Source organism: Dryobates pubescens, chromosome Z (assembly GCF_014839835.1).
Source record: "Dryobates pubescens isolate bDryPub1 chromosome Z, bDryPub1.pri, whole genome shotgun sequence".
NCBI lineage: Eukaryota > Metazoa > Chordata > Aves > Piciformes > Picidae > Dryobates > Dryobates pubescens.
In genome coordinates, this window is record NC_071657.1 from 116281074 (window position 1) to 116295249 (window position 14176).

The 14176-nt window shown below is 44.1% G+C and overlaps 1 protein-coding gene across 1 annotated transcript in view; it reads right to left on the reverse strand.

Moving 5' to 3' along the window:
• Positions 1-2296: 2296 nt before the first annotated feature.
• ITIH2 (inter-alpha-trypsin inhibitor heavy chain 2) overlaps positions 2297-14176 on the reverse strand; it is a 31821-nt gene continuing 19941 nt past the window's right edge. Inside the window, exons 13-21 of the mRNA XM_009900250.2 lie at positions 13805-13990; positions 12651-12790; positions 11926-12098; positions 8743-8877; positions 6055-6168; positions 4725-4923; positions 4090-4262; positions 3308-3419; positions 2297-2445 (exon numbers count right to left, since the gene is read on the reverse strand). Of these exons, the coding sequence (XP_009898552.2) occupies positions 2298-2445; positions 3308-3419; positions 4090-4262; positions 4725-4923; positions 6055-6168; positions 8743-8877; positions 11926-12098; positions 12651-12790; positions 13805-13990 (1380 nt within the window). The 3' untranslated portion in view covers position 2297. The remainder of the gene's footprint in view (positions 2446-3307; positions 3420-4089; positions 4263-4724; positions 4924-6054; positions 6169-8742; positions 8878-11925; positions 12099-12650; positions 12791-13804; positions 13991-14176) is intronic.

The following is a 14176-nucleotide window of genomic DNA, read 5'->3' on the forward strand; positions in this document are numbered from 1 at the left end:
GCAGGAAAACTGAAAGACTGCAGAGATTTAGTGAACCCTCTGTATTTCAGCAGCCTGGAATAACCTCACACAGGACGTCAAACACCTTTCTGGGCATCCCAGATGTAAATGGGTCATGTAAACAGATCTGCACTTTCCCAAAGAACAGGTACTGAGTTAGAAGAGGTACGTAGGAGAGTCATGAGCATAAGTGAAAGAGCAGCTTCTGTATCACTGGAGATAATTATACCTAATATTCTGGAGCCTGAAAGAGTGGATATAATAGTTCTGTTAAATAACAAATTTGCAGAGAAGACCTGAGAATGATTATTCGCTGCGTGTATTCACCCACAAGCTAAGAAACATTCAGTGGGGTTACTGGATTGGGGGATTTAAAGACCCATCCTGCAGGTTTTTTCTCCCCAGGCAGAGCCTTGTTAAAATGGAGAACTCAGTGCTGCAGGATGTTGTGGAGGCCAAAGCTAATCAATGAGAACAAAGAAGCACTGAATGGTTTATAGGAAAGTTGCTTTTGTGTTTCTGAGAGTTAATTTTAACAGATACTTAAAACAGATTGATCCTCTCACTTCTGACATCATGGCTGCAGGGAAGATCATGTGCCAACCTTTAGTTTGTAAGTGAAGGAGACTGAAGTTCAGAATGGCAAATAGCTTACTTGAGCCCCCTTCCTAAATTAGGTCTGCTGAGAAGAGCCTGGCTAACATTTTTTTCTAAGGTTGCTGGAAAGCAGAGTTTTAAATCACAGAATGGTAGGGATTAGAAGAAACTTCTGTAGATCATCCAGTCCAACCACTCTGCTGAAGCATGATCACAGATTCATCTCCAGCTGTGTTTTGAATCTCTATAGAGAAGGGGACTCTACAACCTCTCTTGGCAGCCTCTTCCAGTGTACTGTCACCCTCACAGGAAAGAAGTTTTTTCTCATGTCCAGATGGAACTTCCTGTGTTCTAGTTTGTGCCCATTACTCCTTATCCTCTCACTGGGCATCACTGAGGAGCGTCTGGCCCCAGCCTCTTAACCCCTGCCCTTTAGATATTGATAAGATCCCCTCTAAATTTTGTCTTCTCCAGGCTGAACAGCCCCAGGTCTCTCAGCCTCTCCTGCAGAGATAGATACTCTGTAGGTACCTACACAGACATACTTGTTTCACAAGTGATCTCATTAATAGCTGAACACTGTTCAAGAGTGTGGCATCTTTTGGGAGCTAATCCTTGGAAAGGAAGTTTTTGTAATGGTGATCTCTGTATAGTCTGAATGCTTCTGACTTTCCAAGATTTGTATCTGTGTAAATTCCACTGTGTTGACATCTTCCCAAAAATCAGGCTGGAGGCTGTCTCAGACTCAGGTCAGTAATTTTCCTGCCCTACTGCAGTATCACCTGTTTCAAGGACATTCCTCACCACTAATTAACTCATCCTTAAAAACTGGAGACTTTGCGGTGCCCATTGTGAAGCCAATATTCCACTTCTGTTAAATTTCCTTTATGTAGAATTACAGAAATGTTGAGGTTGGAAGAGACCTTTGTGATCATCAAGTCCAACTGCTTGCCTGGAGCTCACAATCCCACCCCTACTGCTACTATCACTAAACCACATCCCTCAGCACCACATCCATGCATCTTTTAAATACCTCCAGGGATGGTGACTCCACCACCTCCCTGGGCAGCCTGTTCCAGTGCTTGATAAATCTTTCTATGAAAAAACTTTTCCTAATATCCAACCTGAACCTCCCTTGACACAACTTGATGCCATTTCCCTTTGTCCATGCGTGTGAGAAGAGACCAACTTCCACCTCACTCCAGCCTCCTTTGAGCTTGTTGCAGAAATTGATAAGGTCTCCCTTGAGTGTCCTTTTCTCCAGGATAAACAACCCCTGTTCCCTCAGCTGTTTCTTGTAAGACTTGTATTCAAGGCCCTTCACCAGCTTAGTTGCTCTTTGACCTTATAGTGAGGAGCCCAAAACTGACCCCACTATACGAGGTGTGGCCTCACCAGGGACTCCATGCACACCATATGTTCAACCAGACATGGGAAGTGCTAGATACCTGCTACAGTCCAGTATGTCACTTTATTACAGATTTCTTTTAACAGACAAAGCAATTCCCTAAGAACATTATTTTGGCCAGAAAGGGAACATTGCTTTGAAACACCGGTCCTTTATAGGCAAATGGTGATTAGGTCATCTTCAGCTTACTTGGCTTGATAACCTGGCAGATGCCCTTTGAAAGAGTTGTTTGGGCAGGAAGGAGCAGATAATAATTTTTTTTTGGTCATAATGTGGCTTCATGTTGGAGTATTCAGGGTTTCTTCAGAAAGCTGTAGAGGTGGGGAACAAGGTAATCTTTGTAGTGGCCATCTATGAAACCTTTCCCACTGTTGTGCACAAACCAGCATGGCACATCAGTCCCAAGCTGACGGTCTGTCCTGTAGTCCTTCTGCAATCCCCTGTGAGGAAAAGGCCACCCAAAATGAAGGTCATGGCACGACAGGTAGACAAGGCATCAATAATCATAGAATAACAGAATGCTTTGGGTTGGAAGGAACCCTAAAGATAATCTAGTTCCAGCCTGACTGTGATGGGTGGTGACACTTTCCAGCAGACCAGGCTGTTCAAAGCCACATCCAACCTGACCATGAACATTTCCAGGGATGGGGCATCCACAGCTTCTCTGGACAACCTGTTCCAGTGCCTCTCCACCCTCACAGTGAGGTTGTTCCTAACCCAAGTCTACCCTCTTTTAGTTTAAAGCCAACACCCCTTGGCCTATTGCTACAGTCTCCAATAAAGCATTCCACCCCATCTTTCCTCCAGGGCCCCTCTAATACTGAAAGGCTGCTGTAAGGTCTCCCAGAGACTTCTTTTCTCCAGGCTGAACAATTTCAGTTCTCTCAACCTGTCCTTACAGGGGAAGTGCTCCAGCCCTCTGATTATCTTTGTGGTTTCCTCTGGACTCATTTTAAGAGGTCCATGTCCTTCTCATGTTGGTGGCCCCAGAACCGAACACAGTACTCTAGGTAGGGTGTCATGGGAGGAGTAGAGAAGCAGAATCATCTCCCTCAACCTGATGGTTGCACTTTTGATCTTGCTCTGCCAAAGCTATAAGGACAGAACTGTTCACCCACAAACAAGAGAACCCAATCTATCCCCAGTTTTATCAACAACTAAAGCCAGTTTTTTAGTAGCAGGCCAATAGAAATACACCCCCTTCCCCTTCCTGAGATCCTTGAGAGTTAATAAGCTCAGTCATTGACATCATCAAAAAGAAGTCAGATGTAGAAAGAGAGCAATAAAGCTCATTATTCTTACTTGGTAACAGTAAGTTTGTTGCCTTTCACTTCCATAGTGGCTTGTGGTTTCTCTGGAGCTTGTCCAGGTCTTTGGTGGTGGATATACACTTCTGGTTCAGATGAGAACTGACCTGATCAAAGAGATGTTTAAAGCTCTTTGGATGTTCTAACTTTTGGGGTAAGCTGCTCCTGGGCACTTTTAGAAACAAAATCCAACTGGCTACACAGCAGGCAAAACCCTCCTGCATGGATCACAGGGCACTGCGTCTCCAGCTCTATCAACTCACCCACACTGGGAGAGTAAAAAGCTCTGCTCTTGAGCCAGGAAACTTCTAAGCAAGCAGGCTGGAGCTGCAAAGACTATTTGGGAAAACAACCTCTGCTGCTTAGGATTCCCACATCTTGAAAGGGTGGGTCCAGGGCTTGGAAGGCTGGTTTTCCCTTGCCTTTGTTTTATAACATTGCCAGAGAAGGGCCAGAAGTCTTCTCAGAAAGAACCCTTGAAGGGTTCATTCCAGTAATTTATTTTCAACCCGCAGTGGATTAGCCCTGTCACAGTGTCACAAAGTCTACTCAGGCCTGTTTTGAAACTACTCTCCATGAAGAATAATCTCCTGGTCCTTGATGTTCCACAGTGTCCTCGTGGCTTCCAGGACATGACAGGCATCTCCCCTCTTTTCTATTTGAATCACTTTCACACTTTGCCCACCAGGACACAAACAACAAGCAATTCACTCAAAGATCTAGCAAACCCCCTTTCCAACGCTCCACCATTCCCACCACCCAACCCACAGCCCTTACCTATCAGCCCATGGGCTTCAGGAGAGAACTGGTTCTCAGGGGGAATGTAGATTCCCAGGAAGTCAACATTAACTGGGTGATTCTTCCACACACGGTGCAGCAAAACCATGAAGGACATCTGCTCAGAAACGGTGATAGTAACATTGTTTTCCTTCTTCACAGATATGAGAAGCCTAGCAGAGGTGAACCAAAGAAGGGCTCAGTTCAGCTGCCCACACAAACTCTCAAGCCCCTTGATATGCTCTCAGGCTTTCAAAACAACTGGATGGGGCTGGCAGATATATGACAGGTTCCATCAGAAACCCACAGCCCTGGGAGTGGTGACCAGAAGTCTGGCAGGACAGTGCCTAATAGGACAGACATTGCTGCTAGCTGTTTATCTGCATGATTGTCTCCTGGATGTTGTGTCATGTCTGCTATCATGTTAAGAGCCCTGAAGGTGTCTCAAATAACATTAAGTGCTTCTGTTTAGACAACTGAATCCTGATGTTGGCTAATGCAGTCAGCAGTAGGGAGGGGAATTCTGCTCTTCCTACTTGTGTCTGGCCAGCTGCAACCTGGATCCCAACCAGAGCTGGAGCAGTCCAATGCAAATGTGTTTCCATAGGGCAGATAACAAATGCTCAGCAACTTACTGCTTCCGAATGATGTGGCCCGTGTCAGACCAGGTCAGTGTGATGCTGTAGGATCCGTCTTTCAGTGTTATGGTTTCTGTGGTAATCTCTACTTTCAGACCTTTGCTTTTGAAATAAAACCCAATTCTGCCAAAGTATGTGTTGAGTTTCTTATTCTCAGCTTTCTTGCCCCCAACAAGCTGCCCATTAACCACAACTCCTGCAAAGAGCAGAGAAGCAGATGTTACACGCATCTTGGAGCACAGCATAGACACTTGTAGTTCTGACCTCAGTAGGGAGTACCATGGGATCTGCAGAAACAGGGACTCCTCTGACCCCGTTTTACTCATTTTGTGATCCAAGAGAAGGTAACAAGTTTTTCAGTCACCTCTGTATGCTACTGTTCACTCCTCAATTTATTAATCTGGTGAGAACTGATGCTGGTAGCATGAGCTGCTTCACAAGCCATTTTGTGCCTTGCTCTTTGTGAAAGGCATGAGGTGAATGGGTGGTAGTGAAATGATACCATGATTACAGGCCAGTTTAACCTTAACTCCAAATACTTCATTGCTTCTCACATATATTCCAGAAGTTAAAGAGATGCTGCTAGGTAAAAACCTATGAGAAGTGGCTAATTTCCTCTGATTCCTTGGAGAGCACAGCTACAGAGTTTTAATGCCTGCCACCAGGGATGTCTCCAGTTTAAATTATCTTTGTCTCTATCTTCCACTTTCTTCTTTAAAAGTACAAATGAGAGAGGGGAATACTCACCTATCATGGAGATTTACTCACCTGTCTTTGCTCATCCTCACTGTGTAAGTTATTCCTAATAGCTCAGTCCTATTCTGAATTTCACCTCATGCCATCTTTCTTACAGGCCCCATTAAAGTGCTGAAAGGCTGCAAGAAGGTCTCCCTGTATCCTTCTCTTCCCCATGGTGAACAACCTCAACTATCTCATTCTTCTCTCATAGCAGAGATGTTGCTGCAGTAATTTTTGTGGCCCTTTTCTGGACCTTCTTCAATATGTTCATTTCTTGGAGATGTGTCAGGCTCCATCTTTACCTTCTGTTGATTGTAGGCAGCAGTAAGATTCACTGAAGATGTTCTTAAGATTGTATGCCCTGTGCTCCAGCCCCACCTTGGTGACCACCATTGAATCTAATCCAGTTTGTCACCACTTTTCTTACACTGACAAGCCTCAAACTGAACACAGTACTCCAGATGGGAAGGGAACTAAGCAGTTCTCTCAACCTGCTCCCTATAGGAGATTTCCCTGCTCCCTCTATGCACCTTTTGGACCTGAGAGAAGAAAAGTTTGCCGTACAGTAAATCATGTTTTATGCCCTTACCAGTGCCAGGATCAGAAACCAAGCTTAGGATCTTTCCAGGGTCTGAGTTGATATTGAAGCAGATGTTCCTTTGGCTCTTGGGTAGGTGTACGATGAAATGTGGGTCATTGTCAACTGGAACATAGAAAAGAAACAGCTCTGTGAAGCAGGCCAGTACTTTCCCTAGAGGTAAGCGACACAGACTGAGACACTTTCTTCAGAGGATTTTGAAGCACATTTTGGACCTCCTCATAGTAGGACAAGGGCCCTTTCTACTCCTGCAGTACCTAAGGTAGTTCTTAGAGGCTGCTTGCAAAATTCCCTCAAGCACTTTCTCCTCATATGCTTCCTCTGTTTAAGGAAAGGATGTCTCACTATTGGCTTGAGGAGCTCTGCTAAGAAGAGTTAACTACTGATTTAACTGGTCAGTTGCACATTAAGGTGCCATAGATTCAACCTGGAGTTCTAGAAACTAAGATTTATTCTTTGTGATGGAAGCTAGCCTCTAGGTAAGACCAAGAACCTATCTGAACACCACACAGATAACATATCTTTAAGACCTAGATCTAGGAAAGGATGCAAGGCATGGAAAGCAGGACATGGATGAAATCTCTGTTCATAATTAATATCTACCCTGGCTGTTGCCTGTTCTTAAAGGTGACAGGCTCCCAAAGCATCACTCTTTCAGACACATTACAAGTCCATACCACCATACTGATGTTAGGTAAAGATACATCCTGCCTACCAATTCCCCTGAGGAGTATAATCCAGGACTTTCCTCACAGTGTTTAACACCCTGGTGGGATTTGGCCTCTTAGAAAGTCCTATGTTCCTTAAGATTTGCCTCAAATGAGACAAACGCCTGCACCTATCACTGAAGACAGCTATCTCCATCTTTAAGTGCAAAGCACAGCTCACCTCTTGCTGCTTTGGTGGTGGTTGGCATCTCCCTGTCAACATTGAGAGTCATGCCCATATTCAGTATTGCCCATGGGGATAGCCAGGCCACTTTGCATTCATTCCCTGGTGTACTTCATCTTTTGGAATTGTTTAACTCTTTCCACATGCAACACAAAACCTAGACCCTTAATCAGGAATGTCTTCACAGGAAATGGTAGGGTAGGTACCTTCCAAAATGGGGAAGGAGCTTTTGAATGTGTTGAATTTTTTGAGTGTCTTGATTCTCTGGATTACAGCCATTAATAATTTTTCCTTAGTCTAATCAGCTGCTTGATATTCCTCAATTTTGTGTCAGTGCCTGTTCTGATCAACATTTCCAGGAACAAAAAGGTGGACAGCTAACTTTGCCTGGCTCACTTTCTTTTCCCAGAACTTTCTTGACTAGCTAAAGTCTTAGATTCACCCTTGAGCTATTCTGAGAAGGAGTTTGATAGCTCTTTGTTTGATAGCTACATAAATACACACACCCACACACAGGCAGACTCCCAGAATTATTGTAGTTCCATCAGTTTTATAGGTGATGGTTCTCACAGCTGGTTTGTTTAAGTAGGCACTAAACTGTGGCAGAGGCCTGAGCATTAACTGGATCCATCAGTCATCAAAGCAGTCAGAGATTTTTATCTAACACAGAGCATTCATCTGTAATTTGCACTGGCAGTAACTTTACATTAACATTGCTGCTGCAGAGAAGCTGAATATAAACTCAGTGAGTAACCACAGAGAAGCACACAGCTGAAGATGGGGTCACTGGGATCCTCTTAGAATCCTAGAACATTTGGGGCTGGAAAGGACCCTCAAAGGTCAGCTAGTCCAATCCCCCCGCCCCCTGCAGTGAGCAGGGACACCTACAGCTGTATCACACTTAGCTCATTTCTGGAGCTAAACTACAGTAGTTGCTCTATCACTTGATGACCCCTCCCCATCAGAGAAGGGGGACTCAGGAAAAGAAGAGAAGACTTGCAGGTAGAAATGAAAACAAATTAATGAACTAGCCAAATTAATACCAATGTCAGTACAAGATACATAAAGTTTTCTCTGCTCAGCCAAAGTGCAGCAGTCACAATATCCAGGAGGGTTTTCCTCAACAGCAGGAAGAGAAGCAGCATGAGGAACTGCCAGAAGCTCTAGCAGAAGGCTCTATCACACACCTGGACACATTCCTGTGCAACCCAGTGAAGACAAACCTGCTTTAGCAGGAGGATTGGACCAGATGATCTCTAGCAGTCCCAACAATTCTGATTCCATGAGATTCCTCTTCCCTCAGCAAACTTCCTCCTTTATACTAAGTGTGATGCTCATGGTCTGGGATACACCTGTAGCCAACTCCAGTCAGCTGTCCTGGCTGATTCAGAACTGCTAATGGCCTGCAGGCCATGGCTGGTCCAGGATTGTGTCTCAGCAAAACCAGGACAATGACGTTGCTCAGGGCCCTGTGCAATCTTCCAGGGATGGGGCATCTACCACCACTGTGGGCAACCTGTACCTGTGTTTCATCACCCTCATGCTAAAAAATGCCTTCCTTACATGTAGTCTAAATCTCCCCTTTTTTCAGTTTAAAACCATCACCCCTTGTTATGACAGGCCCTGCTAAAAAGTCTATCACCATATTTCTTACAGACCCACTTTAGCATCTTGTCACAGAAGCTGAAATTCCCACAGTGCCCAATAACTTTATCACCTTTATGTGTTTATTAGGTGATTAGTGTTGCTGTCTGGTGTTTCTTTGTAAAGAAATATCATAGCTTTTACCTCTGTTGATGCTCAGAGACGACACAGGAGGACTCCTTTGCTCAGGCATGTAGCTCACTGGTACAGCTGTGACATTGGCCCAGGCTGGGATACCTTTGTTATTATTAGGTGCATTTGGAGTTAATCCCAGAGTACCTGCTAAATGACAGTCAGAATTATGTATTTGTTAGTGCTGGCATATTTAATGGTGTAATTGTTAAAGCAATGCAGTAGATGAGAGAGCCTGATGTCTTTACACCAATGTAGAGCAGTCACAGCAAAGTTTAAACCAGACAGATTTGTGTAATGAAGCTAGGATGGATTCACTCCAGCATCTCCACCAGAGGAATATGACTTACCAAGGCAGTTGGTGATGAAAAATGGAGCCTGTCTTTTAATCTCTTGTCCACGTGAACAAGCCCACTTTAGGAAAGCCCCCAATGCAAGGGCTTAAGTGTTTTGCCTAATAAAACCCCCTGAATGTTAAAAATTTAATACATGGTGAAAACTTTGCTGACTTGGATCCTGAGTTTGAGGTGCCTGAGAAAAGGCAGAACTCTTTCTGCATGCCCTAAGATGACTCATGTGGATAAAGGTTGCAAATTAGTGAAACTATTTAGTATAGCAGCCCTTAATGTGTTCTCTTCTGCTAGAGGTCTTTCTGCCATGACAAAGGCAAGAGAAAATAATGAGTCCTGTCTCTCCCACTTAGATTATAAAGCAAAACAATCTTAAATAAAACATGCACATTGGTTTGCTTTAATGTGTTGGCCTGAAAATGACAAGAGCTGGAGCAGGGCACATATTCATATCTGCTGGCCCTGCTCTGAATAGGGCTAAAGGGGGAAAAAAAGGAGCTGGACAGAAGATATCACACCCACAGCTTCCAAATCTCTACCAGCATCTTTTTTCTTGAACTTCTAATTATGATCATTGGCTGTTATTACTCAGGCAGTGTAATTTCTTTTGACACGGTTATGTATGAATGCCACATGGATAGTACAGGAATTAAAAACTAGACAGAGACCTCTAAATTTCTGGGTCATATTAAAGTCACAGTCATGCATGAAGAAGCTCTCCCATGCACAGTCCAGTTTAGCAGTAAGTGTCAGAGAGAAGGACAACTAGACAAGCCTTTGACAAGTGAGTGATTTCAGTGGCAGGGACAGTCTCTGTCTATGAAGACAGGACTGCGTGGCTCTGACAGGAGTTGTGCAAGAACAGACAGAAACATCTATTTCAGGTTACTCTTTCCAAACCTTGTACATGCAAAGTTTTAGTACAGACCATGTGTTGCACAATCCTAAGCACAGATTTACTTTGATATTATTTTTACAAGCCCTGTCCTTTGCTGAGGTTCAAGAGTTGTGTCCCACTGTCCCAGGAACTCACAATGCCTTTACTTCAGTTTCAGTGCTGTGACATTTTGACTATTTCATCAAACTCAAAGACACAAGAACCTACATTAAAATAACTTAAATTCTCTGCATCATCTAAATCAATATAATTACAGTCTGAATTAGTTGGCTAGTGCCCTGTATAGTACACTTGAATGCAATAGATGTTATTTCTGTGCTGGACTCCTTGGCAGTTGTGAGTTGTGGTGTGCAGTATGAATAACAGTTATTTAATTTCTCTTTAGTACTCAGCTACAGACTTTATAGTTGAGAAGAGGAACAAATGAATCTAGAGATATTAATTGGCAGACACAGGAACCTCATTTCATTGAGTCAGCATCAGGGCATGTGCATAGATATCCAAAGGCATGAGAACTGGGCATGCTGGATGTGCTGTGAGCATCAGTGAAGTCACAATTACTTCCCATGTGAAATGGCAGGTAGATGATGTTGTCTGTTGATGTCAGGTAGGTTGCTTCTTTCCTTCACAACCAATTGGAAAATGTCCCATTTATTAATAGGTTTTAAATCACCAGCTTCAGTTCAAGAAGTTGATCTTGTACTTCAAGTGCTTCCATTACATTGCAGTGTCAGTGTTTTCCTGAGAGCAAGAGTTGTGTTTTTCCTGCTTGCTGGCCGAGAAGGGTGCAAAAAAGCTCCTGTTAAGTTTGAACAGAAGCACATACAGTTGCTTTGAGTTGGAAGAGACCTTTAAAGGTTTGGTGCCACAGCCAGCTGGCAGCCTGTCACTAGTGGTGTCCCCCAGGGATCAGTACTGGGCTGCATGCTCTTTAATATCTTTATTGATGATCTGGATGAGGGTATTGAGTCCATCACCAGTAAGTTTGCAGATGACACCAAGCTGTGGGCAGGTGTTGATCTGTTAGAGGATAGGAGAGCTCTGCAGAGGGACCTCGACAGGCTGGACAGATGGGCAGAGTCCAACGGCATGAGATTGAACACATCAGTCCAACGGCATGAGATTGAACATATCTAAGTGCTGGGTTCTGCACATTGGCCACAGCAGCCCCATGCAGTGCTGCAAGCTGGGGTCAGAGTGGCTGGAGAGCAGCCAGGCAGAAAGGGACCTGGGGGTACTGGTCAATAGTAAGCTGAACATGAGCTAGCAGTGTGCCCAGGTGGCCAAGAAGGTCAATGGCATCCTGGCCTGTATCAGGAACAGTGTGGCCAGCAGAAGCAGGGAGTTGCCGTCACAAGGACTTTAGAACATGTACTGAAGTAATGGTTTTAAATCTGAATGATGGACTCGGTAGTTACAAGTCAAATTCCATGTGGGCTTGTGGCTGATTGATGACAATTTTAGGAATCTTCCAAGGCTTAAAAGTGGTGATAAAATATGATTTAGTCAATTCTACAGCTCCAGCGCAGGGCACTAGATATATCCGTCCCAGTAGTCATGGAATCATAGAATCATGGAATGGTTTGGGTTGGAAGGGACCTTAAAGATCATCTAGTTCCAACCCCACCTTTCTCTAGACCAGATTGCTCAAAGCCCTGCCCAACCTGGCTGAAGAAAATGTTCAATCTGTGACTTTGTAGACTCACTGGAAGCTTCATCATTGCAATGTTGGCACATTCATTCAGTCCTTACTGAAGCCAATGGCTCCAAGGAGCACTTATGTTAACAGCATGCTCTCAAACTGCCTGAAGATTTGGTCAGCTTTCACTAAAAATACAGCCTGTCCTGTAAGTACAAACTCCTGGAGTGAACAATGAATGGAGCTGTTCTTCCAACAAGCAGAAAAAAGCCAAAATGAGAGGCAGAGCAATGGATAGAAGCACTGACCTGAGCAGCAGCCCTTTCTGGGGTCTTTGGGCTGATCTGCCAGCATTATCTCATCCTTTTCAGCATTTTCTATCAGCATGGCTGTGAAGGGGGTAACAATATGATGGTCAAGAGACATCTGTAGGATGGATTTAGTGATGTTTCTCTTCAAAGCTGCAGTGGGGGCTGTGTTTCTGGTGGAAAATGAAACAGAAGACATGATTAGCAGCTCTACAGGGCAACTGGAATGACAGTACCTCCAAAGAGTGATTGAAGAGCCAAAGTAGGAGGTATTGCAAGAAGGAAAGGCTAAGGGCATGTGGAAATGCACTCTCCATAAGACAGACTATTTTTGGCTTCTGTGGACTTTGACCTGGACTCAAAGGAACTCAGTCCATCTTCTGGTTTCAGCAGAAGACCTCTTCTTCAGAGGGGACTCATTCTGAACCACTCCATAGCTTTTATTGATGCTCCATAAAGGAAATCTGTTTGATCCCTATTCCTTTAATTAACTGCTCCCAAACTCTATTAGCAGATTCTATTCTAAACACACCCTATGAGGCTATTCCAGTGTGATATCTGTGAGTGCTAAAAATAGGAGAAATGTGGCTGAAGAGACCACCTACCTTTATTTTTATTTGTTTACCATTTGAAACTGTGAGGGCAGCCTCATGGTTGTGGTCTCAGAGAGAACCAGATTGCTCTCTAGTTTCTTCCTTCCCCTTCCACATCACATTTCTTCTCACCTTTCTGCCAGCATCTGGTTGACAGTCAAATAGGCCCACAGCTTCCTAGTGAATTCAGGATCTGCATATCTGTCTTTCTTCATGAAGCCATCCAGTTCTTCAACATCTCGCAGGGTTTCCATTACAAGCTCTGCATTTGCCTATGAGATAAAGATAATGGACATCAAGAGATAAAGATAATGAAGGGTGAGCCAAGAGAAGGGGCTGTTTTTGACTTATCTTCTTAGCATGGTTGGCATTAAGCCTTTGTAGCTCTGCCCATGGTCGCTCCTAGCTTAGAAAGTCCCAACTGTTGGCCTAACTGCAATGGGAGGAGAGCTGTAGCAAGAAGGTCTTCCTTTAAAGATACTTTTGTGACAGTAGATTAAAATAGGTAAAGGAGCTGGCAGCAGTTGCTAAAGAGGCTCCACATACCAAAGGAATGGGGTCTTAAAAGACCTCTCCTGTTTTCCCCTTGGGCTTTTTCAATGACGAAATTCCAACTTCTGCTGAGGAACAGGAATCAAATTCTAATTTCTCCCAAAGACCCTTGGACTGCAGTGTTTTGGCAGGAAAGAATATTAAACATGTTTGATTTTTTTCCAGTGACCAACAAATGGCAACTCCTAAGCCCTGTAAGAGGGCAGATATTTTAGTTCCTCCTCAGAAAGAAGAATCTGGGTGTACTATTCCCACCCCATCCCACTCCACCTGAAAAAGGAGCTGTGAAAGCACAGGGAAAGTGTCATCACACGTACCACAAGGCAAAGAATAAAAGAACTGTACTAGGACTTGACACACAGTAGACCCATCAGCTTGAGCTTCCCAGCAGTGGGAAGTTCAGCCATAAAAGGAGCTACTTTAGAGAATCTCCCCTGTACTTCACTCAATATCCTTAGCCTAGCTTGAAATAGAATTTTGTATGGCACATTTATTAGAAGGAAGTTCCTCTGGCAGTCTACAGTGTGCAAGTAGTGACTATTTGTGTCTGTACTTGAAGCTAGTGTGAAACACTGTTTATCAAAGTCCACTATGACTTTTCTCACACTCCCACTGAGAACCCAAGTGGATAAAATACTCTGCTGGCAACAACCTCCAGCAAGGAAATTGTACTCACAAGTGAATGAACCAGCCCAAACCCCAGAAGCAGGTATCCTAGGGACACCTTCACTCACTGCTGTTGCTGTGACAATGCTTTCCAAGTGCTGCAAGTTTTCTGTGTCGACCTTCCCAGCCACTACTATCTCTGAGCCACCAAAGTAGTTGTGGAAGCTGCTCTGTGTGACATCTGACACTGACTCCTGTGGGTAGTTGAACTGAATCTTCTTCAATAGTGGGGTGGAGACCTGGTTGTAGAAATTCTGAGATGGAAGGAGACAAAGAAGTGAGTCTGTTGTACCTGAATCAAACTTACCTACATGTGCCACTTTTACTGAAAACACAGCAGATGACAAAACCTGGAGCCCTAATGGGCAAGTGGGACTTTCCTTGTTCCAGAGAATGCAGACTTCTTTATACTTAGGCCTTAGTACACTTATAAAGGGATA